Genomic DNA, 25,263 nt, shown 5'->3' on the forward strand with positions numbered 1-25,263 from the left:
ACTAATTTACAAAAATATTTCTCTTCTATCACTCACGCGTTCCATAGCCGCCACCTCCACCACCACCACCTCCACCACCGCCACCTCCAGCAATGGTTGAAGAGCCTGCAATATGTGCAACAGATGCGCCGTTAAATGAAACAAAACGGCCAACCGCGCTTCCCCCGGTTATACCAGATGTTCACAGTACGCTTATGGAGAGCATTCGAAAAGGCACACAATTGAAGGTATTTGTTTGCATAGCGTAAAGGAATTTTTAGGGATGCAATTACACCATCTCGGGATGAAAGTAAGAAGCCCATTATTTTATCAGCTTCTCTTAAACGGCAATAATGAGGGGAATGTGATCAGGATCTACATTTTGGTGAGCATGCAGCCGCAATTGTACCGAAAATCCAGAGCCGTAACAAAATCCTCAAATCTCTTGCTGGCAGTACTTGCGGAAAAGACAAACAAACGCTCATTACCACTTACAAAGCAATTGGCCAGCCGATTGCATGCTACGCGTCCCCTATATAGTCGCCAAGCCTAAAAACTACTCACTGGAAGAAGCTACAGGCCTGCCAAAATACTGTTCTCAGAACCGCCAGGGGCTGTCTTCTTTTGTCCCCAGAACACCATCTACATAATGAGGCGAGAATACTCCCCATCAGGGAGAGAAATGAGATGCTAACCAAACAGTTCCTGTTGAATACCCAGAAACCTGGGCATCCCAACAGACATCTGATTGATGAGCCAAAACCGCCCAGGGGCTTAAGGAGTCATCTCCGTAAGCATTATGAGGAAATACGGCACCTGAGAACTCAGCCGTATGAAGCCAAAAAACACAAGCAGGTCCTCAGTGAACTCCACAAACAGGCGTCGGACCTTTATGCCAGGAATTGCCCGGTGAATCCAGTACTCAAAGAACAGTACCCAAAACTTGCGGAAGAGGAACGCACACTCCCCAGGGAAACGCGAGTCACTCTAGCTCAAAATCGATCTGGATACTGTAACAGGTTAAACTCTTACCCATCCAGAATCAACCCCGACATACAAAATGTATTCCTGCAATGTGTCCCCACATGATACCAACCATCTCTTTAATTGTAATTTGGAACCAACGCCTCTAACACCCCTTTCATTATGGTCCACCCCTGTTGAAACAGCAAGTTTCCTTGGACTCCCGTTAGAGGATATTGATGACAATTTGTGATCGGTCGCACCTATTGGATGGGGCGAATCACTGCTACAACAGCAACAACAACAACAGGGGAAGGTGACGGATGAGAGGGGTTCTGAATTAACAGGTCTTGGTCGGGTAATATCCTAGTCTTTCCGGAATTGTTATACTTGCCATGCTTGCTTGTTTTCATTCTCTGTTGATACTAAACAGTGTTGCATTTGAGGTGGATGTTAAAAACTTGAGGGGCTTACGTATAGATAACGGTAGCTAGTAAATTTTTTAAAGCAACATCAACCTAATATCGTTCTCGTTCCGGGTGTTTGCTATTCAATTCAACTGGCTATTTTATCTGCTTCGAAACTATTTCCGAGCGAAATTGAATTTTTGCTTTTAGAAAGATATAACTGGTTTTCTAAATATGTATGTAGACAAAAGAGCTAAGCAATGTTATATGGTGCCCTAAACCATGAACTCAAACCATTGCATCTAAACAAATGGTTCCAGATTTGTTTTCTAACTTTTGTTTTTGCTACTTAGTGATGCAGAAATTGAGTGAATTTCCAGTACTAAGTATAAATAACGCAATACGAAGCAGTGAAATAAAATTCGGTGCAACGCAATAACGCCCGCAGGCTTTATTTCTTTTCTTTTTAAGGAAATAACGCCCATTAGAAAAAAGCAATTATTTGAAAAAGGAAATAATGCCCGTCAAGAAAAGGAAATAACACCCTACTTTTTGAAAATTATCGTGGTCTTTGTTTATGTGGTGAAGCTGTCGAGCAGAGCTGTAAAATTTATTTACTGACTTAAAGACCCTTGCCCATTGTCAATTCATACAAGTGAAAAATCTTTCTATTCCTGCATTGCCATACCTACCTGTCAAATAATACCTGATAGGGAGCAAGGCGAATCCATACCAGGTGGTGGCAAAGCCAATTCAACCCGTTCGCCGTACAGAAGAATGTCATGTCAAAAGAAAATTTTCATTGATTTCAATTAACTGACATATTGTAGTACAAGGCGTTATATGGAAAATAATCAAGAGGAAGCAATCAGCTGTTGGGATAACAACACCTGGAACTGAATTCGCCTTGACAGAGAGAATGGCTGTCGCGAATGGCCAGAGAATGGAATAAAGCTTTGTTTCTTGCTCGCGGTTATTAAATTGAAGTGCCATAAATCGCCCATTTATGTTTCAAAGCAGCTTTTCTTTTAAAAGTGTATACAGAAAATCAGACTACATATTGATTTTCATTTCTAAAATCTAGTTATTACATAAAATATGAGCAGCCAGTTAAGCAAACATTTTAAAAATGCAGTCGTTTAAAAAATTTTTTTAAAACCACTATTGAGCTAATTATATAAGTAATCGAACAGGTGATCCAGGCTGTTTACTATTATGAACGTTTTTTTTTTTCAAACATTCGCCACTTGTATGAATTCACAATGCTCGCATAAGGGTAATCCGTAACGGCATATACTAGTCGAGATAGATATAGACTTCTATATATCAAAATGATGTGGGCGAAAAAAGAAATTTATTTAGCCATGTCCGTCAGTCCGTAAACACGATAACTAGAATAACTTTTGAGGTATCTTGATGAGAGATATCAGATCGCTATTTAAAATGAACAAAATCGGACTATAACTACGCCCAATTTTTCGATATCGAAAATCTAGAATACGTTTAATGCCATAAGTCGAACAAAAATTAACCAATCCTTGTGAAATTTGGAGGGTCATAGATTCTATTTTCTGTGAAAATGGGCTAAATCGGTTGAAGCCACGCCCAGTTTTTATACACAGTCGACCGTCTGCCCTTCCGCTCGGCCCTTAACACGATAACGTGAGCAAAAATCTACATATCTTTACTAAACTTAGTTCACGTACTTATATGAACTCACTTTATCTTGGTACAGAAAATGAAACGAAATCCGACTATGACGGCCACCGTGGTGTGATGGGTAGCGTGCTCCGCCTATCACACCGTATGCCCTGGGTTCAACTCCCGGGCAAAGCAACATCAAAATTTTAGAAATAAGATTTTTCAATTAGAAGAACATTTTTCTAAGCGGGGTCGCCCCTCGGCAGTGTTTGGCAAGCACTCCGGGTGTATTTCTGCCATGAAAAGCTCTCAGTGAAAACTCATCTGCTTTGCAGATGCCGTTCGGAGTCGGCATAAAACATGTAGGTCCCATCCGGCCAATTTGTAGGGAAAATCAAGAGGAGCACGACGCAAATTGGAAGAGAAGCTCGGCCTTAGATCTCTTCGGAGGTTATCGCGCCTTACATTTATTTTTTTATTTATACCAAAAATGAAAAAAGGGATGAAACATTGTAATTGGATTGGTTTATTGACTCAAAATATAACTTTAGAAAAAACTTTGTAAAATGGGTGTGACACCTTCCATATTAAGTAGAATAAAATGAAAATGTTCTGCAGGGCGAAACCAAAAGCCCTTGGAATCTTGGCAGGAATACTGTTCGTGGTATTAGATATATAAATAAATTAGCGGTACCCGACAGATGATGTTCTGGGTCACCCTGGTCCACATTTTGGTCGATATCTCGAAAACGCCTTTACATATACAACTAAGACTCACTCCCTTTTAAAATACTCATTAACACCTTTCATTTCATACCCATATCGTACAAACACATTCTAGAGTCACCCCTGGTCGACCTTTATGGCGATATCTCGAAAAGGCGTCCACCTATAGAACTAAATCCCACTTCCTTTTAAAATACTCTTTAATACATTCCATTTGATACCCATTTCATACAAACACATTCCAGGGTTACCCTAGGTTCATTTTCCTACATGGTGATTTTCCCTTATTTTTTCTCCAAAGCTCTGAGCTGAGTATGTAATGTTCGGTTACACCAACTTAACCTTCCTTACTTGTTTTGAAGTTTAATTTGTGAGTTTTTCTTTTAGAAAATGGCTTTTGAGTTTGTGGTATATAGTTTGTTGCGGAACGCAACTGCAAATAATGCAAGAATGGTGGACCTTGCATATGAAAAGGGCATTAAATGTTCAAACAATACAAAAAATACTTTGCACACAATTTGTGACGCTAACAAATGATTACTTGTTTCTTCACAGTTCCTCTTTGGCCTTTTTTTGACTTACTGGTATAAATTATTTTACGAAAATATTATCTATAAAATTCAATGAGGGTCGTAAAATAAAGGAAAATTGTAGGGGTTTCAGCCTTGAACAATAAATGCTACCGTGCCAGAAAAGAAGAGGATGGGACGAAGATAGGAAGATAGTGGAATATATTTATATGTATCCAACCCGAGTGACGCAATGAAAAATTAACTGAATATGCGAAATATTTTGAAAATTTTCCGAGATATACATTTTTCCACCTGAGTAGGAATATTTTACCCCTTTTAAGAACTGATTTAACACTATGGACTCATTCAGTCAATGTAACATCCTCACGGACCGGACAATTCAACTTAAGAATAAACTTCATACGATTATATCCATTTACTTTCCTCATTTCCACTGTTTTTTATAAACTTTGGATATTTAATACTTACAGAAAATCGATACGGCAGCGCTAAGTACAGGTAGTGGTGATTCGCATAGTGATCTCATGTCTGAGATACGCATTGGTATTGAATTAAAGCCATCACATGATCGTGCGCCCGTTAATCGTAATAGCGATGATGACACTGGACCAGCCGGTAGTGATGCGCTAGCGGTCGCACTGAGGCGTGCGCTGCTCGAACGTGAGCGCGTCATGCAGCCGTCGGATGATGAAAACGATGATTCTTCAGGCAATGACGATGAATGGGAGGATTAAATCATAGCTACACTAAGTCGATTGCAACAGAGTTGTGATGTTAAACATCTACAGACGTTAACAATATTATATAATATATGTATTTACTTGTATATATATGTGTATTCAATGCAAACGAATTCACTCTAAAGTCAAATATTGCATTAAATTTTTTTTTGTAAAATTATTACATAAAATCTATGTATCCAAAAGCTTCATAACGTCGACGAGGCGGTAAAAGCTGCTAACTTCATACAACAAAATGTAGCAGAAGAACGAAATTTCGTAAAAGCAGTCACTCAACGTGCTAAATTTTGAAATGTGTTAAACGTTTATGGACTTAGCAGGTTTTCATAATTTTGTTGGATTTAGCAGGTTTTAAGGGCCAGTTAATGGTGCCTTATAACCATAAAACCATAACCAGATAAAACAGCTGATCGAACTTACCTTATGGAAATCATTCTAATCGATTAATGGTGCCATACCATAACGCTAAAGGCTTGGTTTCCTCGAAAGCGGTGCCGCTATATAGCGGCCGTTACATAGCGCTAGAGTATGTTGTCAAAAATGTTGCAATGTAAAAGTAATTATGTGTAAACTGAGAAGACGGTGAAGTTCACCGTAACGTAATATAGCAGCAGGGCATAAAATATTACGGCCGTCATGACGGTAGAAACTCGTTCATCACCGTTTTTTGCCACCGCTATTGTCAAAGCGGTGAACATTTTGTCAAATATTTATAAAATAAACAATATTTTTGAATTTAATTTTTTTTTTGAACATGTTTTATTTTTGTATGTGCAGTTAAAAAAATATGACGAAAAACTAAAAAAAATAGGAAAAATAAAATTTTGTGGATCGTCTGCCGTAAGTGTTCATAGTTTCCAACAAAGCGGTGCCGCTGAAAACGGTGAGTATACCGGCCATTCTTTAGCGGTCGTAATAAAGCGGCACCGCTTTCCGAGGAAACAAGTCTTAACGCCATAACTATACCATAGCCAACCAATTGGTTTTTGGTTTCTCGCCATATCCATAACCTAAAAATATTTGAGTTGGTGAATTTAATAACTTTGTAGATTTTATTCATTTTGAATACGTTATGACTAAGAGACTTATTTTTTGCGGAATATGTTTGTAATTTTTTGCGTTTTCTTCATTTTTATGAAATTTTTACGATTTTTAGGTTAAGGCACCATTAATCGATCACATTGGAGATGGTTATGGATATGGGTATGGTTACGACTATGGCGTTAGGGTTAAGGAAGTTTAATTGGCCCTTTATTTCTTGGTAATTTTTGGCCATTATAGACATTAAACCCACATTTTTCTTTCACAAATATGTGCAGAAATCGTTCCCCTTTCCATCAGCATAACGAGGCGTTTTGAGTGAAAACTGGATTTACAGCTTTTACCGCGGCGTCGACGATACATTTTTTCGTTAAGTAATTTTGCATTTTCTTACAGCCAATAATGGGTATTCGTTATCACGTTTTTAACCAAATACATGGCGGAACGATACAAGTTGGCAGCATGGTGACATACCTAAAAACAGAAGTAAAAGTTCCAGGTACTTTGTTTTTGTAAATTCGATGGACAAATGTCAAAATCGTACTGCGCCGGAAGTTGATGTATCAAATCAAATAAAAAAGTGCTGCCACCTTGCATCGTTCCGCCATGACCAAATGTAATGAACAGAGCCAATCTGAAGAAAAAAGGAAATAACAGAAAATGCGTACATATATTTAAAATTTTTAAGTTTTCAAATTTACTAGGTTTTTGTTTTGACATAAACAAATGCTTGGCATATATACGGTTGTATCATCAAAAAAAAAACCTCTCTTAATCAAAATTTTATTCATCTGCAGCTGCATTCTTTTAATTATGAGATAATCAGGGATGCAATTAACTATGTTCTTCGGAACTATTTTGTTTCTTTTTTACCACTTTACCACTTTGCAATGTTCTGCAAAAAGCCAAGCTTGGTATATCTCCATATTGGAACGGTGAAATCAGAAAAAAGAGAAAAGAGGAAATGGTGAAGGGTACGTAGTGGTAGTTGGAGAGAAGTCGGAAATGTAAAGGAACAGTGAGAGTAAGAGTAATAATAAGGTCTGATTATAAACTTTTTTTATTTGATTTGATACATCAACTTTCGGCGCAGTACAATTTTGACATTTGTCCAACGAATTTACAAAAACAAAGTACATAGAATTTTTATATATGTTTGTAGGTATTTAACCATGCTGTCACCTTGTATCGTTTCGCCATGTATTATAGCAACTATTTGCTTCCACTCTGGCGTTAGCATTAGTCAGAATGGTTTAAAAAAAAAATATTTGATAAGCCATAGACTTTTTTTGAAATAATGTAAATATATTAGCTCTGATTTTTTGAAGCATCGTGCTGTAAAACCTCTGCCGAAATCGTGCATTTTTGTAATACCGTTTTCACACAGAAACTTAATCGAATGACAATTCTATTTCATGAAAAAATTAAATTCCCTTTTCATACAGAGCCTTGTGCTTCATTAAGCGAACATCTGTCAGCAGCTCCAAAAAATATTTCGTTTTTACAAAGAATAGTTAAAATGGAAAGCAGCGCATGCGCAGCTACCCATTGATGTTGGACCTAACCAAATATGTGCCTATTTTCGAAAAAGCCATATTATCTTTTGCAGCAAAAATTAAATTTTGGATTTTTTCGTATTTTTCTATTTTTCGTAAATTATTGAAAATAATTTATTTTTGATTGGCATTTGTTACATTGACAATAAAATTCGAAGCACCAAGCAAAGCCGACTAGATTTTTCACTCGATTAGGCATTCAATAAAGCAATAATGAGATAATTAAGAATTTGTATTTTGTAAGGAAGATTGAGCTCAATTAGAGCTTTAATGTAGAAAACTTGACTAATTATTTCATTAAGCCTCTGTGTGAAATTGGCATAACAAATTTACAAGTTTGTTTTTCTTCCACTAAGCCATCGATTTGCGGCTATTACATTGGACACAATTTTCGATTTATCTCCAGCTTAGAAATTGATATCATCGACTTGCGTCGTCGAATAATAATTTCTACTTTTATTTATTTATTGCAATGTAAAAGGCACACACACACATATTATATTATACAGTCGTAGGTTGCAAATGTTTGCTCAATTATATGTAATATTAAATACTTTTAAGTAGTTAATACAAAAATAAAAAATAGTTTTTTGTGGCATAAAAGAAAACGCGAGAAGTGATAAATTTAGGGAATATTTTACTGCAGAAAAGTAATAATTATGTACAATAAACACGATTTCGAAACAATTTTGATGTCTTATGCAAAGAAAACAGTCAGGACGACAGTTCGTTTAAACCCTTAAAAGTTGCGTACTTAAAGCGCGTAAGCCGTTAAAATATAAAAAATTTCGGTAACGTTTTACAAGACGGTGCACCACCTAATTTTTATCAAAAATTATCAAAGAATCCGAAAGCGGAAATCAAAAATTTTATTTCTGTCGAAAGTTATTCACAAAACACCGTAAAATGGCCCCGATAAGGTCCGAAATATGGGGCCCGATCCATAGTTTTTTTTGCATAGAACACCTTTCTGCGTTGACGGCCTTCGGTCGCGCTTATACAAAATTTGGGTCCGACACCGGTTTGAGGATCAAAACTAAATGCGCGCAGAACAACTTTCTACATTATTGTGTGTGTGTATATAACAAATCTGACAAAAAACAATAACCACATGAAAAATGGAACCGATTTTTTGCTTATATCTTTTGAAAGAAATAAAAATTTTAAATTTCGCTTCTGGATTATAAAAACGGAGGTCAAGACGCGTCTTTTGATATCACCTTTGACAATTTTTGATAAGAATTAGGTGGTGCACCGTTTGTAAAACGTTACCAAAATTTCTTAAGGCTTGAACAGATACAATACTTCGCTAACATGGCACCCAATGAAGAAACTGACAACAATGTTGGCTGTGTTTATTTGCAAATTATATTATATTGTGACGAATATTAGTGAAACTAAGTGATCCTTACGTCACTAATCTGATACTAAGTAAATAAAGCCACAACAACAATAAAGCAAGCAGTCACTTGTATCTACATAAACGAATCAATCATTATGTCTACATATATGTACGTACACGCAGCGGAGAGAAACGCACAAACACATGCATATATCTCATCTGAGATGCTCACAAACGTAGGCAATTATTTGTGCAAGTATCACTCGCATATACACGCGCATATGAGAGGCTATAACGTGCATCTGTAGTTATAGCTGGTAATTTTATAGCTGGTAACTAAGTTAAATTCTAGAAACGCCTAGAAGTATGCGAACGAGGAAATCACAGTATAAAAGGAGGTACAGCTGAGAATCAGGAATCAGTTTGATTCAAGCACGCTATTTGTTGAGAAGTAGAAGTGTTATTGTGAAAGTAGTTTAATAAAGACCATTTTGCATTATTGAAAATTGGAGTTATTTATACAACAGCTTAGTGATTCGAACGTTTGCAGAAGGTTGCAAATAAGCGGAATTTCCCAAAATTCGTTACGATTGGTGTCAGAAGAGGAATTGTTGAATAAATTCCGAAGATTGCGAATACAACTTGGACATGGCAAAGTTGAGTGAATTGGGGCTCCAGCAACTGAAGAAGCCGTGGATTGAATACAACCGGCAATAAACTCGAACTTCAGGCACGGCTACGAGACGCTATGGAGACGGAAGGAATTAATGTGGACGATGATGTCTTTCATCCTGATGGGGACGAGACAACCACAAAAATTTAAGAGAAAAACGAAACATCGCAGGCACTTACCAGCACGGACTTGAACATGATATTAGTCGCAATATCTGCACAAACATCGACAGTGGAATCCCAACTGAAATCGAAGGACAACCGCATAACGTCAAAGTTGAAGCACAAGAAACGCGTACTTCACAAAAGTCGACACAGATTACATCCAAGATGGAAACTCAACTGGAAGAACAGAAAACGTATGTCATAACAGATGGAATCCCAAGAGACACGAATAACATCTAAGATTGAAGCACAGGAGACGTATTTCCGAAATGTCGGCACAGATATCATCTGAGATCTCCACACAACTAGAAGAGCAAGAAGTCCGTAAATAATCTAAACTAGAAGCGCATATGGAAGAAATACTAACCCAGTTTCATGAAGGCTTCAGTGGTCGACAGGATAAAATCAAGGCCGAGGTGGATGCTTTGAGAAAACGTATCGAGCAGTTACACCTAAATCGTCCAGCAGTTTCAGCGAGTAATCCAAAGGTAAAAACACCATCCTTTGACGGTTCTGTTCCTTTCCAGGTCTTTAAGCTACAGTTTGAAAAGACCGCAGCAGTGAACAACTGGAATTCTGATGATAAAGTTGCTGCACTGTTCATGGCATTGAAAGGGCCTGCAGCTGAGATCTTACAAACCATTCCAGAGGGCGAACGGAACTGTTATGAAGCATTGATCGGCGCTCTAGAGAGACGAAAGGGAACCGGGCATAGGAGGCAGATATACCAAATGGAGTTACTGAACCGCTTCCAGAGGGCTGGGGAAACAATGCAAGAGTTTGCGTCGGATGTTGAAAGACTGGCACATTTAGCGAATGCGGACACACCCGTGGAATACACCGAAAAGGTAAAAATTCAGAGCTTTATTAATGGAATACGGGACGTTGAAACGAAGCGAGCGACATACGCAAACCCAAAACCTACATTCGCAGAAACGGTACCACATGCTCTGATTCAGGAAACAGCGTCGCTTCTGTGTAAGCCAGTTTTCAAAGCACGCCGTGTGGAAGTAGATAGGCCAGAGTGGGGGACGCAATTTTGGAAGCTTTAAAAGGAACGCAACAGAAGAATAATGGCGCAATCAAAGGTTTTAAGTGTGGAAAGCCAGGCACCTTGCACGTCATCTCAACACTGGCCCTGGTAGTTCCAACTTGGCTGGTCGTAAACATAAAGCTGGAGGAGATAAGCAAAAGCGAGTCAGATGTAAAGATCGAAAACTTTCCCCAGCTATTGAATGTCCTGTGCTATCTATCTCGCAAATTGGAAGAAAAAAGGAAATGTGGATGGCAAAGAACGTGTACTGACTATAGATACGGGCGCATCTCATTCCTTGATACGATCTGATTTGGTCAACAGGAGAGTAAAGCCATTACCTGGAGCAAGGTTGCGTACGGCCACTGCCGAGTTTAAGTAAGTCCGGGGAGAAGTGATCTGTGAAGTGTTCCATGCAATTTTGGGGCAGTTGGGAAGCCCCGTGCAGAGTTGTGAAGAGGATCAGTAATGTCATCTACCGCATACAAAAAATTGGGAAACCACGAAATGGAAGAGTGGTTCATTTGGAGAGGCTAGCAGCGGTTAGATCGTACCGATCAGACTTAGGTGGAGGGCAGTGTGACGAATATTAGTGACACTAAGTAATACTCACATCACTAATCTGATAATAAGTAAATAAAGCCACAACAACAATAAAGCAAGAAGTCACTTGTATCTACATAAACGAATCAATCATTATGTCTACACATATGTACGTACACGCGGAGAGAAACGCACAAACACATGCATATATCTTATCTGAGATGCTCACAAAAGTAGGCAATCATTTGTGCAAGTATCACTCACATATACACGCGCATATGAGAAGCTATAACGTGCATCTGTAGTTATAGCTGGTGACTAAGTTAAATTCTAGAAACGCCTAGAAGTATGCGAACGAAGAAATCACAGAGTATAAAAGGAGGTAACGCTGAGAATCAAGAATCAGTTTGATTTAAGCACGCTATATGTTGAAAAGTAGAAGTGTTATGTGAAGTACTCTCAAAGTAGTCTAATAAAGACCATTTTGTATTATTGAATATTGGAGTTATTTATTCAACAGTTTAGTGATTCGAACGTTAGCAGAAGGTTGCAAATAAGCGGAATTTCCCAAAATTCGTTACAATATTATACTTTGCAAATTTTCTCTTTTTAACATACTTTAGCCACATCACTTTGCTGCCCTTAATTGTTTGCCATTTTTAGTACGCGACAGTGAAAAATTGATAATTTTTAGTTGGGCCAAACTCAAATTGATGTTTAAAACTAAGCAATAATATAAGTCGTCCAGCCATTATTATTTTGATTGTGAAATCTACAATTTTATGCTAAATAAAAGTATTTACGTCAGTCGTTATGTGTCTCACTTTACTCATGGCGGACGTCGTGTCGATGACGTATTGTATCTGTTTAAGCCATTATTTACAAGGTTTTTACAGACACGAGGCATTGCATAGTTCGTTTGGAGCCATGATACATAAACAAAAAGGTAGTTTCACTTCCTCTTCTCCGCCATTGCCACCATTTTACATAAACTGTGTTTTGGCATTCCAAAAATGATATTTTTGTTTGAAATTCTGCTTGTCTATTTCAGTTTTTTAGTGTTTTGTTTTGACGTTCAACAAGTTGCTCCAAGAACATATGTACAAGAATGTATCTGATTGAAAATATATATCTCGCTGGTTCAAATTCGGTTAAAAATAACGGTTTCTCCGATCTTGGCCCACCGCATACAAACGACAATTTACTTTCGATTATGGGATCGTAAGCCATTGCTAGGACGGGCAGCTTGTCATTGATGTTATTATTTAGCTGAACAGCTTAGACGCTTGCACGCGTGTATTGCGCTGTATTTGAACATAGCCTTCCCCTCTCTGGGCCGCCATGCGAAGTAACTGTTATCTTGTCGCAGCATTTCGTTAGCCAAGCAGCGCCATCTACTTTTGAAAAAAGTAGGTTTATCAAAGGCAGCGTTGCCAAACTAAAGATAAGAAACTAACAAATTATCTGGCTTACAAATTGAACAGACTTCTATCTGGATTTATCTGGCTCAAGTCATTGTTGTTGCATTTACATGCAAACATGCTCAGGATCTTTGCGACGGGATGATGGCTATGGTGTTTAGTCTAGTTTAAAATAAAATAATTTAAAAAAAATGTTTAAGTTAAACGGTTTTATTGAAAAGAATACTTACATGAAGTAATAATAATTCTAAAAGCTAGAAAATAATTAGGTAGGTCCTAGGTACTAGTCATCACACTCCTCATTAATCTAGGGCGTGAAATTTCTAAAATTGTGAGGCGTAGCATAACCTGATTAAGGTTCAGTTGGTCTTACTTATGACTATCAATAGAAATATGACGCGTCCAACGCTTTTATTTAATTGTCTGATCAACGCCCTATATTGATGAGGAGGGTGATGACTAGTACCTAGGACCTACCTAATTATTTTCTAGCTTTTAGTATTATTATTACTTAATGTAAGTATTGTTTTCAATAAAACCGTTTAACTTAAACATTTTTTTTAAATTCTTTTATTTTCAAGTTTTTAGTCTTTATTTAATTGCCCATTATTTATCATTTTATTTAGTTCATTTAGTGACTCATTATTACACGGACTCTTTCCTGACAATTTGTTACAATCTAAGTCCTCAATACATAATCTTTCCAAAGACTTTACTCGACTCTGCGCCACGTATGCGTGTCCCTCCTCGAACTACAAAATATTTCGATGCCACTTCTACCGGACTGTATGTAATATTTGTTCCAAATATGAGCCAAGTGGGACCACAAATACGATTTTTTTGAATACCTCGATCCTTGCGCCACCTAGCGGCGATTTTTTTCATAGCTCCCTTTCTATTCATGTATGTTCCAAATATGAACCAAATCGGACCACAAATACGATTTTTTGAAATATTTCGATCCATGCGCCACCTATCGGAGTTTTTATTTCTTATTATTACATTGTCATCGGGTTCTGAACTATATTCCAAGTTTCAATATTGTAGCTTATCGGGAAGTTACTTAAATTTCAATTACAAAATTCGTTCACAACGCCCGTACAGCCGTGCGACCGGCCTGTCAAGTCAAGCTAAATAAAACCGTTAAAAAAACGCATTTAATACCAACCGAACTTATGCCTGGTTTTTAAATGAGAGTTTAAACTCCAGATTAGGTTGACCAGAGTTTAACCTTGCCGTTTTGGTAGATAACATAAAATAAAACTGTGCATCTCAGCTTAAGCGGCCAAAGTGGCAGGGTTAAACTCAAGTCTATTTTAAAAGTAGTTCAAACTCGCAGTGAAAAACCGGACCTTAGTCGTTTTTTCTAAATGTTAACTATTAACTACAATTATTCAACCATGCAGGCACTAAGAAATTATGAGCCATATTAGTAATACTACTATATTGCTAATAGAGAATGCTCGCAATATGTTTTGAATTCGAAACCAAAACAAGACAGCCTATAAAATTTTTGTGATTGTAGCGGCATAAGTGTGACAAGAAAAAAATTTAATTTAGGTACATTCGATTATTGAATACAAAAACAAAAACGTTTAAACAGCAATATATCGGCACTCTGATGTTTGGGAATGTACCTAGCTTTTTGTAGCAAAATAGGAGTACTACATATACATATGTTATGAGCATATTATTATTTGAAAAGGTGTTCTCCATTATTCCGGCTACGAATTCGAAAATTTATCTTCAATTAGATCTGAGCTGATTTTGGTAAAACTCGGCATTCACATTATAAGTAATTTTGACATTTCCTTTATCTCTCTATTCTCTATGAAGCGGCGTCATTTCCCTGCAAGACACGAATTTAAGATTTAACAACGCATTAGAAAAAAATTTGTTAAAACTAACATTTTGGAATTGAAGATGCACTTAACTTAAAGAGAATACAATAAACAATAGAAAAATAACACTTATGTTCAAATCGAATTGCGTGTTCAAATTTAAAAAAAAAAAAAACTCATAAAAACAGTCACTTTTATTTCTGGTATTTAATCGACTGAGTTCTTACAGGGTCGTTGCTCAAGAAATAATGAGACGCTCATGTATTTCTGAAGGAAACCAGGGCTCCCCTGTGCACGTTTGCTAAAAAATCTTTAGAAAAAGGTAGCAGAATGTATATGAGTTTTCTTGAGTAGTGGATATTAGTTGACTAACGAAACTTTTCCTGAGCATTTCTTCACTTTTTTTTTTTTGTATGTAATTTTTCATTTCTGCAATGTGGATACCGCGCTTAAATCGATAAAAAATTTTCTATTTCAATACGCTTTAAAAAACGTAAAAAAATACGAAACTAAAAAATCAGAACATGCTCGATTTTATAAAAATATATAATTATAATACAAAAAAAAATGCTATTCTATCAAATAATTTCTAACTAAAAAATTGGTGTAGATATGCATGTACATATGCATAATAAACAGTTGTGTTGGTGAAATAACTAAAAATATTCAAGTTTGAATGATTAATATACATACATATATTTAACCAATAATAATTTAATGCATGTGTAATAAGTTTGAATAAAATATATATGTAATATGTATATATATAGTTATATTATAAAATCAATAAATAAAACACCAAAAAAAGATGAAAATTACCAAAGATATGCTTTTTAAGTTTTAAACTTTAGGTACAGCTTTCCATTTTTTTTAGACGTGCGTGCAGTAAACTTTGCTAAGTTGTTTGAATTGAAACTTATTAAATGGCACTGGCTGGACAACAAATCAAGTAATTACTTTAAAGCCATTCAAGATAGCTATAGAGTAATTGGTATAATGGCAAAGACTAGTGGTTAGGCGATTCAACCCAGCTATAATTATTTCGTAGCCCACGGATGATTTTTATGAGCGATTGCATAACATTTTGAATGTGAAATAGCATGGAATAGAACATCTGCATCTGGTGAAATTGCCTTAAGTCTATTGACCTCGACGAGCATGATGTTGGACATCAGCTCCGGAACTAGATTTATATTTCTCCAATGCCCGGTTTTTCAGTGCGAGTTTAAATACAATTTTGCTGTTCATCGCAGCTTAAGCGGCCAAAGTGGCAGGGTTAAAGGGCTAATTAAACTTCCTTACCTCTAACGCCTTAGTCGTAACCATACCCATATCCATAACCATCTCCAATGTGATCGATTAATCGTGCCTTAACCTAAAAACCGTGAAAATTTCATAAAAATGAAGAAAACGCAAAAAATTACAAATATATTCCACAAAAAATAAGTCTCTTAGTCATAACGTATCCAAAACAATGAATAAAATCTACAAAAAGATATTAAATTCACCAGCTCAAATCTTTTTAGGTTATGGATATGGCGAGAAACCAAAAACCAATTGGTTGGCTATGGTATGGTTATGGCGTTAGCGTTATGGTATGGCACCATTAATCGATTACATTGATTTCCATAAGGTAGGTTCGATCAGCTGTTTTATCTGGTTATGGTTATATGTTTAAAAGTCACCATTAATTGGCTCTTAAACTCTAGTCAAATTTAACTGTAGTTTAAACTCGCACTGAAAAACCGGGCATAAGGTTGGAAAAATATATTTTCCATGTTTGTTAGATAAACAAAATCCAGCTGTTGCCGTATATACAAATTATCTAGAAAACAAAAAAAAAAAACAGTGTTGCCGTACAAAAAGCCAACCCCAAAGGCGGCCTTAAACTGTGACTGAAAAACTGCTCAGTAGTTTAAATGGAGTTCAAATTTAAAGAGAGTTTAAGCAAACTTAATTTAAGCTTAACTTAACCAACTACTGAAAAACCGGGCCTAAGTCTAAGTAAAAAGTTAACTTGCCGTTCTGCAAGCGGACCTTATTAAATGAAACAACAACGTGTTTTAAAAAATTCTTTATTACGAATCTTATTTATGTTTAATGTACTTTACATACAATCATTTTATTTAAATCATTCATTAATAGCGCTGCTAGTTTTTTTTATTTTTTTTTTGTCTTATGAAATCATTTGTGTTCTACATTATTATTACGTGATTATACATATGTTTGTATGTATGTATATATTATTATAATTTTTTTTTTTTTGTTGATAATTCTTTGCTTAAAAAATCATATATGATATACTTATAAGGATTCGTATTTTCTTAGAGTTAACAAATATTTAGCTGATTCACTAAACTCTTAAAAAAAAAGAATACAAAAAACGTGCAATTAATTACGGTTATGGAACTGTAATAAACACACAAGGGGCCACACATGCACACAAACCGAGCTTTTGCTTAGACTCGATTTTTTAAGTAAAAAACAATTAAAATATCCACATTTTACGTACAAAATCGAGCCTCAAGCCAACGAGCTTTTTATGCATGAGGCGTAATATTTTTTGTTTTTTGGGTTTTGTGGTTCGTAATTCGCACTCCTTTCGAGAGAAATCTATAATAGTAATTCGCGATGGTAATTGCGGCATATGTATGTATACACGCCCATATATATGTATATACATATTTATGTATTATTTATATAAACATCTTAATATTAAGTCATTGAAATCTTTTAAATAAAGGAAATAATAATTAAATATCAAATTAAGGCAGAAAGAAAAGATAACATATTAATTTTTTATTTAAATAAGATACATATATTCTTGTAAGTATGTATTTATTTATAAGAAAAGCGTTCTTATTTCCTTAAAGTCGCTTATTATGAAATTATATATATATCTATATATATTATTATATAATTATATACATTATATATGTATATATGTATGTGTGTATGTAAATAAAAAGAATAACTTATTAAATTTGAATTATAATTTACTTTTCAAATGTTAAGAAAATTATATCTAAATATACCAACAAATACACCGATTTGCTCAGTTTTAAAGCAAAAATAATGTTAGATGCAGAGCATAGTATTTTTAATTTAAATATTTTTTTTTGTGTTTTTCAACTTGTAGTTCTAATATTATTATTATTTTAAATGCTAAATGAACCAAACTAAAGCTAACATATCGTCGCTCGCTAGCCAGAAGCATGAATGTGCAAATTTTCCGATTTTGTGTTAGAAGCTTCGTTGAATTACCCTTTTTTATGCTGGCTGGAAACGGCACAAAAATGCTGCTGGTAACCATAGCAACGGGTGGTTACCATAGCAATCGGCACGAGCGGCGGTAGTCGTGCTCACACGTACTTGTTGTCGGCTTCGCGTTGATGAAAATCAAAATTTGTAGATTTTTTCGCTTGACAGCTGGTCTATTTGATCGTGGCCAACGTGATTGACAAGCATTGGTATGTTAGTTTTGTGAGAACGTGAAATGAGCAAGTTCGTGGAAGAAAAAGATTTTACGTTGCGGTTTATTGAAACCTACGAATGCAAAGGTCGGATGGAAAAAAAAATTCCAAAAATCAGGTAATTTTCTTAGTGGCTTAAGATTAGCATCCTATTGTATTAAAATTGAATAAGCTACAAAACTGCATACTCGAAAAAATTCTTAGAAAAAAGTTCAAACATTTTTATGAAAATTCGCAAAATTACAAGCAATAAAAAATCGTCATCCGATGACATGTTTACGTCCGCACGCTACGAATTTCCAAATGGCGCTTGATGCTTTCTGCTTGTGTGGTGGCCGGGCAAGCGACAATCACCCGATACGCACACAACCACCCGTTGCTATGGTTACCAGTAACATTTTTTACCGTTGCCAGCCAGCATTAGATTCTTTAGGTTCTACTTAAATCTACAGCTTCCTACCTTACATGGAAACCCCAATAATTTGCAATGCCGTTTTCATGAATGTATAATTCAATCACGTAAAGTTGGGCCAGAAAATTGAAAGTGGCACATTCACGTTTCTGGCTGGCAACAAAGTAATGCTGTTGCTGTTTGTATGACATATTCGTTGATATGGCTCAACAATTTTTGAAAAAAAAAGAAAAGGTAAAAATAGCACACATTCGTACTCATATTTACTAATAATTTTAATAATTTAATTATTTCTATAATAATTAAAAAAAATGGTATTCGGCACTACTTTGCTGATAATTACTGTGCTATAATAATGCTATCCGAAAAAACGGTCGTCGTTGTTTAATTGAACCGGTTTATTCGAAGCCAGGGCGAATCCATACCAAGTGGTGGCAAAGCGAATTCAACCAATTCGCCGTGCAGAAGAATATCAAGTCAAAAGTAAGGCGAATTCATTACAGGTGGTGTTATCCCATCAGCTGATTGCTTCTTCTTGATAATTTTCCATACAGCGCCTTGTACTACAACATGTCAGTTAATCGAAATCAATGAAAATTTTCTTTTGACTTGACATTCTTCCGCACGGCGAATCGGTTGAATTCGCTTTGCCACCACCTAGTATAGATTCGCCTGGGTCAAAAGAAAATTTTCATTGATTCCGCTTAACTGACATCAAGGCGAATCTATACTAGGTGGTGGCAAAACGAATTCAATCAATTCGTCGTGCAGAAGAATGTCAAGTCAAAATAAAATTTTCATAGATTTCGATTAACTGACATTTTGTTGTACAAGGCTTTGTATGGAAAATTATCAAGAAGCAATCAGCTGATGGGATAACACCACCTGGTATTGAATTCGCCTTGACTGACATATTGCTGTACAAGGCGTTGTATGGAAAATAATAAAGAAGAAGCAATCAGCTGTTGGGATAACACCACCTGGTACTGAATTCGCCTTAATTCGAAGCCATTGCCTATCGCCGAGGCAAAACTAAAAGGCTTGAGAAAAATATGCGAAAAACTGGTTATACTAAAAGAATATCATTCTTTTTATAAAAACCAAAAGGGCAACAGTGAGGTTCGTGACGCTTTACCCGAACCCAACATTTCAGAAGATTCTGATTCCGAAAATGAGAACTAGTTCTAAGTTTGCAATAATATCTTAGATAAAAAACGCATTAGTGTATATGAAATTTAATGTAATGTGTAACTTTTTTCATTTACATACTTTCTATGAGGCACAGCCACGGATGTTTTCCCAAGTATTGTCATATGCTCTGAACCATGATACAAAAAAGAAAGTAGTTCCACTCAAAATTTTTTGACGTATTTGGGGATTTTTGAAGTTTCATAATGTTCGTTGTTTTGCCACAAGCGTTGCCATACCGTTAAATTGTGGTTTTTCGGGTTGGAAATTTCCTTTAGGATGAAAACGCATGGTTATCTGAGACAATAATAATATGCTTTAGCACGATTTATGCGCATTCATATCGATTGAGAATACAGTAAAACATGCAATTTTATTGAAAAATAGTCGATCATGACCAGTCGATCATGATCAGCTTGACACCTAGACAGAAAAAAAATACACGAAAAATCCAGTTGTTCTAGCATGACCCTATTATCATGCCCTACAGTGGATATTTCTCAAGATATGTTGAGAAAAAGTGTACCTCCAAAGTCTGCACATCTATGTCAATGCTAAAAGGGCACAGAATGGGCATAGGCGGGGCTGCCACAAGGTGACCGCTGGTACAAAGGGCAAAAACAATCTCAGAACTAGTGGCTAACCTGCAGAGCTACAGGGTAATGATCTCCCTAAAAAGTGGTTTAACAATTCCCTCCTAAAGCGCAACGCTTGAATTATAAAATAAATAAAAAAATAAAAAATTAGGACTTGTAGCCCATTTATCAAGAAATTGCGGTGTCGGTTTATAAGGACCCCCTTTGAGCAAGCAATTGACAAACGTGTATGTTTTGTCAAAATGTTCTGAGCAAACGTATGGACAATTAAAAAGGATATATTGCTTGCTTTGCATACTTCGACGCATGTTCCTTCCTCTAAAACAATTTTCGGGAGCTGGAAAAACTTATTAAAAACCTTCTTTTCTATGCTGATATTTCGTATTAAAATATTTCCAAGGCATGGGGCTCGTTTTTTTTTTTATTTAAAATAACTATGAAAGTAATTTAGTCGTATTTCTTAATATGAAATCCATCAAAATTTGAAAAATTCGTAACATTTTTCAATGTGGTAGCTTGTCATTGTCCCCGCAAAAGTCAAGTGGCTAACGTCACACTAAATGGAACTACCTCCATTTTTTGTATCATGCTCTGAAGAAGTTAACGCCATACCATGACCAGTTGGGCCAATTCTTATAGCGTATTCGGACTCAGCGCATAAAAAGGCACAGAAAACATGAGCCGCATTACGCGATCCGACTACTTTGAATTTTTTTGTATAGCTGTGTTAACAAAAAATTAGAACAGTTTTTAAAACTTTTGTTGTGCCAGAAAAATGAATGTGCTAAATCTCGGAGAATAAAAGGGATGTGAGCAAAATAGTTATCTAGAAAAAAAAAACAGTTATCTGGAAAGAGCATATTATGAGTATAATTTATTGATACATTTTAAATTGAAAACTAAAGGGCCAATTATACTTGCATAGCATAGCAGGACACAGCAACATTGCTCTCGCAAACAATATCGGTTCAATGGGATTTGCATGTACTTGATTAGTGCATTGCATGAAAGTCTGTTGAATTTTGATTGCCATGTATGCGCTATGCGCGCGACTCTCTCACTATTCGTGCTGTTGAAATTGTTGTTACAGAGTCGAAAAATTAACATCTCTCTAAGAGTAGCACATACATAATTGCTTGCTTGTGTTTGTGAATATTTTACATACTAACTTTATTTGTGTGTATGTTTGCCCTTGTTAGCGATAGTCTATGTACGCTACGTTAAGTATAATCAGGTATATGTTTCACACGCTATGTTCTGCTTTGTCATGCAATGCACTGTAAGTATAACTAGACCTTAATACTTCCAATTTTAAGGGAGCACAATAAACTTTGAAACTCGATTTCCCAACATTTTAATTTTGGCACATTCATGCTTCTGGCAAGCGGGCAACGATATATACGCTGTGTATATGTATGAATGTATGTACAGCAGCGAACCGGAAAATATCAGTTGCAATTTCGATCTAATTTCTCAATTAAGTTCTTCCTTTATTATATTCGATAACTTAAGAATCGGCTGATTGGACCTTATCAGTGCGGCTTCAGACCTGGCAAGTCTACCATAGACCAGATTTTCACATAAATAAATAGTTTCATACCAGTGAAAAAAGAGTTTACACCCATCACCTCTTCGTTCGAAAAGAAGCTGCCTATTTGCCGCTATGTCTCAATTTGGTTTCCACGTAAAACGTATACGGCTCTGCAAAATGACATTGTACAACGCCACCAGCTCAACCAGAATTGAGAAGGAACTCTCTGAGCCGTTCGAAACTAAACGAGGTTTCAGACAAGTTGACCCCCTACCATGCGATGTCTTTAATTTTATGCTGGAGAAAGTTTTGCTAGCTAGTTGATTTTTTCGTGTTCACTGCTGTGTGTTTAAGCATACTGTAAAAAAAAATTATTTATTTTATGTATATACCTACATAATTGCGCCATTATATTATTAAAAACACTGTTGTAGCTTTAAGGTTTGGTCCATTAATGAAGCTGCAACGATTCAAGCTTATTATGACAGACTTAGATCTATACTACAAAACAACCAAACCTTTTGCATTCTGTTATTAATTTTATTCTTAACAGTAATTTGAAGTTTAAAATTCTCGCGGTATAATTTGGTTTCTTAAATAATGGGTCGTGTGAATAAAAAATAAGCAAAAGCATACATACATATATGTATGTAATACTCCTATATTGCTAATAGAAAATGCTCGCAATGTGTTTTGAATTCGAAATCAAAACAAGACAGCCTACACAATTTTTGTGATTGTAGCAGCCAAGCCGAATTCAGTAGAGGTGGTGTTATCCCAACAGCTGCTTGCTTCTTCTTGATAATTTTCCATACAAAGCCTTGTACAACAATATGTCAATTAATCGAAATCAATGAAAATTCTCTTTTGACTTGACATTCTTCTGCACGGCGAATTGGTTGAATTCGCTTTGCCACCACCTGGTATGGATTCGCCCTGGTAGCAGCATAAGTGTGACAAGAAAAAATTTAAATGTAGGTACATTCCATGATTCAATTACTAGAGGTTTGTTCTCCAATGATGACAGAGCTTTGACACTCCCAAATTTAAAAATCTGGACGGCTTGCTTTTACGAAGTAAGGAAAACGGGGATTAATTCAATCCCATTTAGCGAAAATTGTAGTAGAAAAGTACTTTTTGTGGTATATTAGTAGTGATAATAAATTTGTAAATGCCAACAGGTTTTGGGGGAAGTAATTATTTTTCTACTAAATATTTCGTGAATCGATATAGAGTTATTTCGGTTTGGTCACTCTTTCAGAATTTGTTTGAAGAATGCCGTACGTTAGAATTTTATTCAAAAATACACTATTTCAAAAACTCCCTATCTGAGCATAAGTTCAATGCATTTTGACATAAGAGCATCCTGAGATAAGACGTTCTTCAACCTAATTCTGATATAGGGCGTTTTTGTGACAAATCCTGAAATGGGAAATTTTTTAAAAATATTTTGAGATAAGATTTGAGTGATACTCTACTTAGCGGCCGCAATGAACTGACAACAAGAATTTTATCATTATTTGTCTCGTTATTGGCCGTTAGTGTTTAGAAAAACTGAAATTTTTGGTTGAGATCAAGGCCGGGTTTTCTTAAATAAAACACTTGGAAATTTTTAAATAATAGAAAACGGCTTATTGTCTTAGAACTTTATATTTTACAGATGAGTTAAACTTTTGTGCTGCTGTCCTGCTACACAGGGAGTATTTACCTTTTTCTCTTTTCCGTTTAAGTATTCGTGGAAGTGTTCCGGATAAACTATTAATCTAGAGTATTCCGAACACGTTTGTCTGATACTACCTCACGAGGTCCGAGGATTCCAGAAAACGATTCCACAAATTCTTAAATGGAGGCGAATGTTCCGAACATGCTCAATGAGTACATTTCGTTATGGCATCTCCATTATTTACTAATGACATTTTTACATGAATCTGGACTAGTAACCGTTTTTGACGTTGAACGATGAATTTTTAATTGGTTTAGGTTCCGTACTTTTCATAAAATTATCTATTTTCAGTCACACTATAGATCCATGCCATTAGTTAATAAATTCATCATCAAATTTAAAAAATTGTCATAAGAAATTATGAAGTTCAGTACTTATCGGGTATTTGTAAACTGATTGCTTCCTATTTCTACTACTAATATTTTTAGAAAAATCGCAAAGAAACAACATAGTTTACGGATGTCAACTCGATTTGGGAGCAAAATGGCTGCAATTGTCAAAAAATTTGTCAGGCGAGCAAACATCTTGTGATTGAATCATGGGTAAATTCGATTATTGAATACAAAAACAAAAAACGTTTAAACATTAATATATCAGCACTCTGATGTTTGGGAATGTACCTAGCCTTTTGTAGCAATATAGGAGTATTACATATATGTACATATGAGTAAAAGCTATTTTTTCTAGATTTCAGAAATTTGACACAAATTTGTATGAAAAAAAAAACTTCAAAATTTATGTCAAAGCTATAAAAAGTAAATAGGGGTATTCTCTCTGTTTAGAAACCGCGGAAAACGTTGATAGTTTTTCGTTTTGCTCTCAAACGTTTTCTGCACGCAACAAGGATATACATACATACATTTCTAAAACATTTTCTACGGTTTCTAGATTTTCTATACTCAACCCATGGCACTCAACCCTATTTACATATATTATTTGAATAGAAAATGTTTAAATGTGACAAAAATGTTGAAACTAAATTTGTAATAAGAAAAAACCACAATTTTCTGTGTGTGGCTGTTTTCTAAACCTTTAGAATCCATGATGATGGATATTTCTTGCGTAAGTGGTGCGTTGAGACTTGTATATTTGATCTAAAAATCGAATAATAATTTTTTTTATTATTGTTAATCGTAAAGATACCGGTTTATTAAAATTTTTTTAAAGATTTCTTTAATAATTAATAGCCACCTGCTTTAAAATAAACACTATTCTTTCTACTATTCTGTATAGGTACTGGTTTATGGTACAAGAAACGTTAAGTGTCGCTTTGAGGTCCTTCTTCGAAAGGTATGACTAATATATTTTCCAAATACATCTTTTTAAAAACTTTTAATGAACGAATGACAATTATATTTTCATTTCATTTCAATTTGATATAACTATTAACCAATTTGTGAAAATATCCACTGGTAATCTTTTTAAAGTAAATATAATAAAATTCCAATAAAGAATTAAAATTGAAACTCCTTATAGTCGTTTATATATATATATATATATGTTTGTTTTATTTGTCAAAACAATTGTTTCGACACTCGCGACGTGTCATCATCAGTTGCTAGTTATCAACTAGCTAGTTATCAACTATTTTGCTTAGAATTATTTCCTCCAATGTATTATGTAAAATATTGTGGCGAATATTAGAAATTCCGATGATGTAGAACAGTGGTAACCAAAATTGAAACTGTAGCTGTGTTAGTAAGAGTAAAATCAATATGCTGGTAGTAGTTTAGTAGT

General features: G+C 35.4%; 2 protein-coding genes across 6 annotated transcripts in view; one reads left to right on the forward strand and one right to left on the reverse strand.

Annotated features, from left to right (window-relative positions):
* Positions 1–16,922, forward strand: part of WASp — a 113,873-nt gene extending 96,951 nt beyond the window's left edge. For all 3 annotated transcript variants that reach the window (XM_067763148.1, XM_067763147.1, XM_067763149.1), the window contains exons 6-7: positions 48–227; positions 4,720–16,922. In XM_067763148.1, the coding sequence (XP_067619249.1) occupies positions 48–227; positions 4,720–4,983 (444 nt within the window). In that variant the 3' untranslated portion in view covers positions 4,984–16,922. The remainder of the gene's footprint in view (positions 1–47; positions 228–4,719) is intronic.
* LOC137238306 (uncharacterized) overlaps positions 14,559–25,263 on the reverse strand; it is a 30,247-nt gene continuing 19,542 nt past the window's right edge. The window contains exon 6 of one of the 3 annotated variants that reach the window (XM_067763145.1): positions 14,559–14,611. The gene's annotated coding sequence lies outside the window, so the exon portion shown is untranslated. Of the gene's footprint in view, positions 14,612–16,679; positions 22,162–25,263 lie in introns of those variants that run through there. The other 2 variants (XM_067763143.1, XM_067763144.1) reach the window with 2 other exon arrangements.

This window comes from Eurosta solidaginis, chromosome 1 (assembly GCF_040869045.1).
Source record: "Eurosta solidaginis isolate ZX-2024a chromosome 1, ASM4086904v1, whole genome shotgun sequence".
Classification (NCBI taxonomy): domain Eukaryota; kingdom Metazoa; phylum Arthropoda; class Insecta; order Diptera; family Tephritidae; genus Eurosta; species Eurosta solidaginis.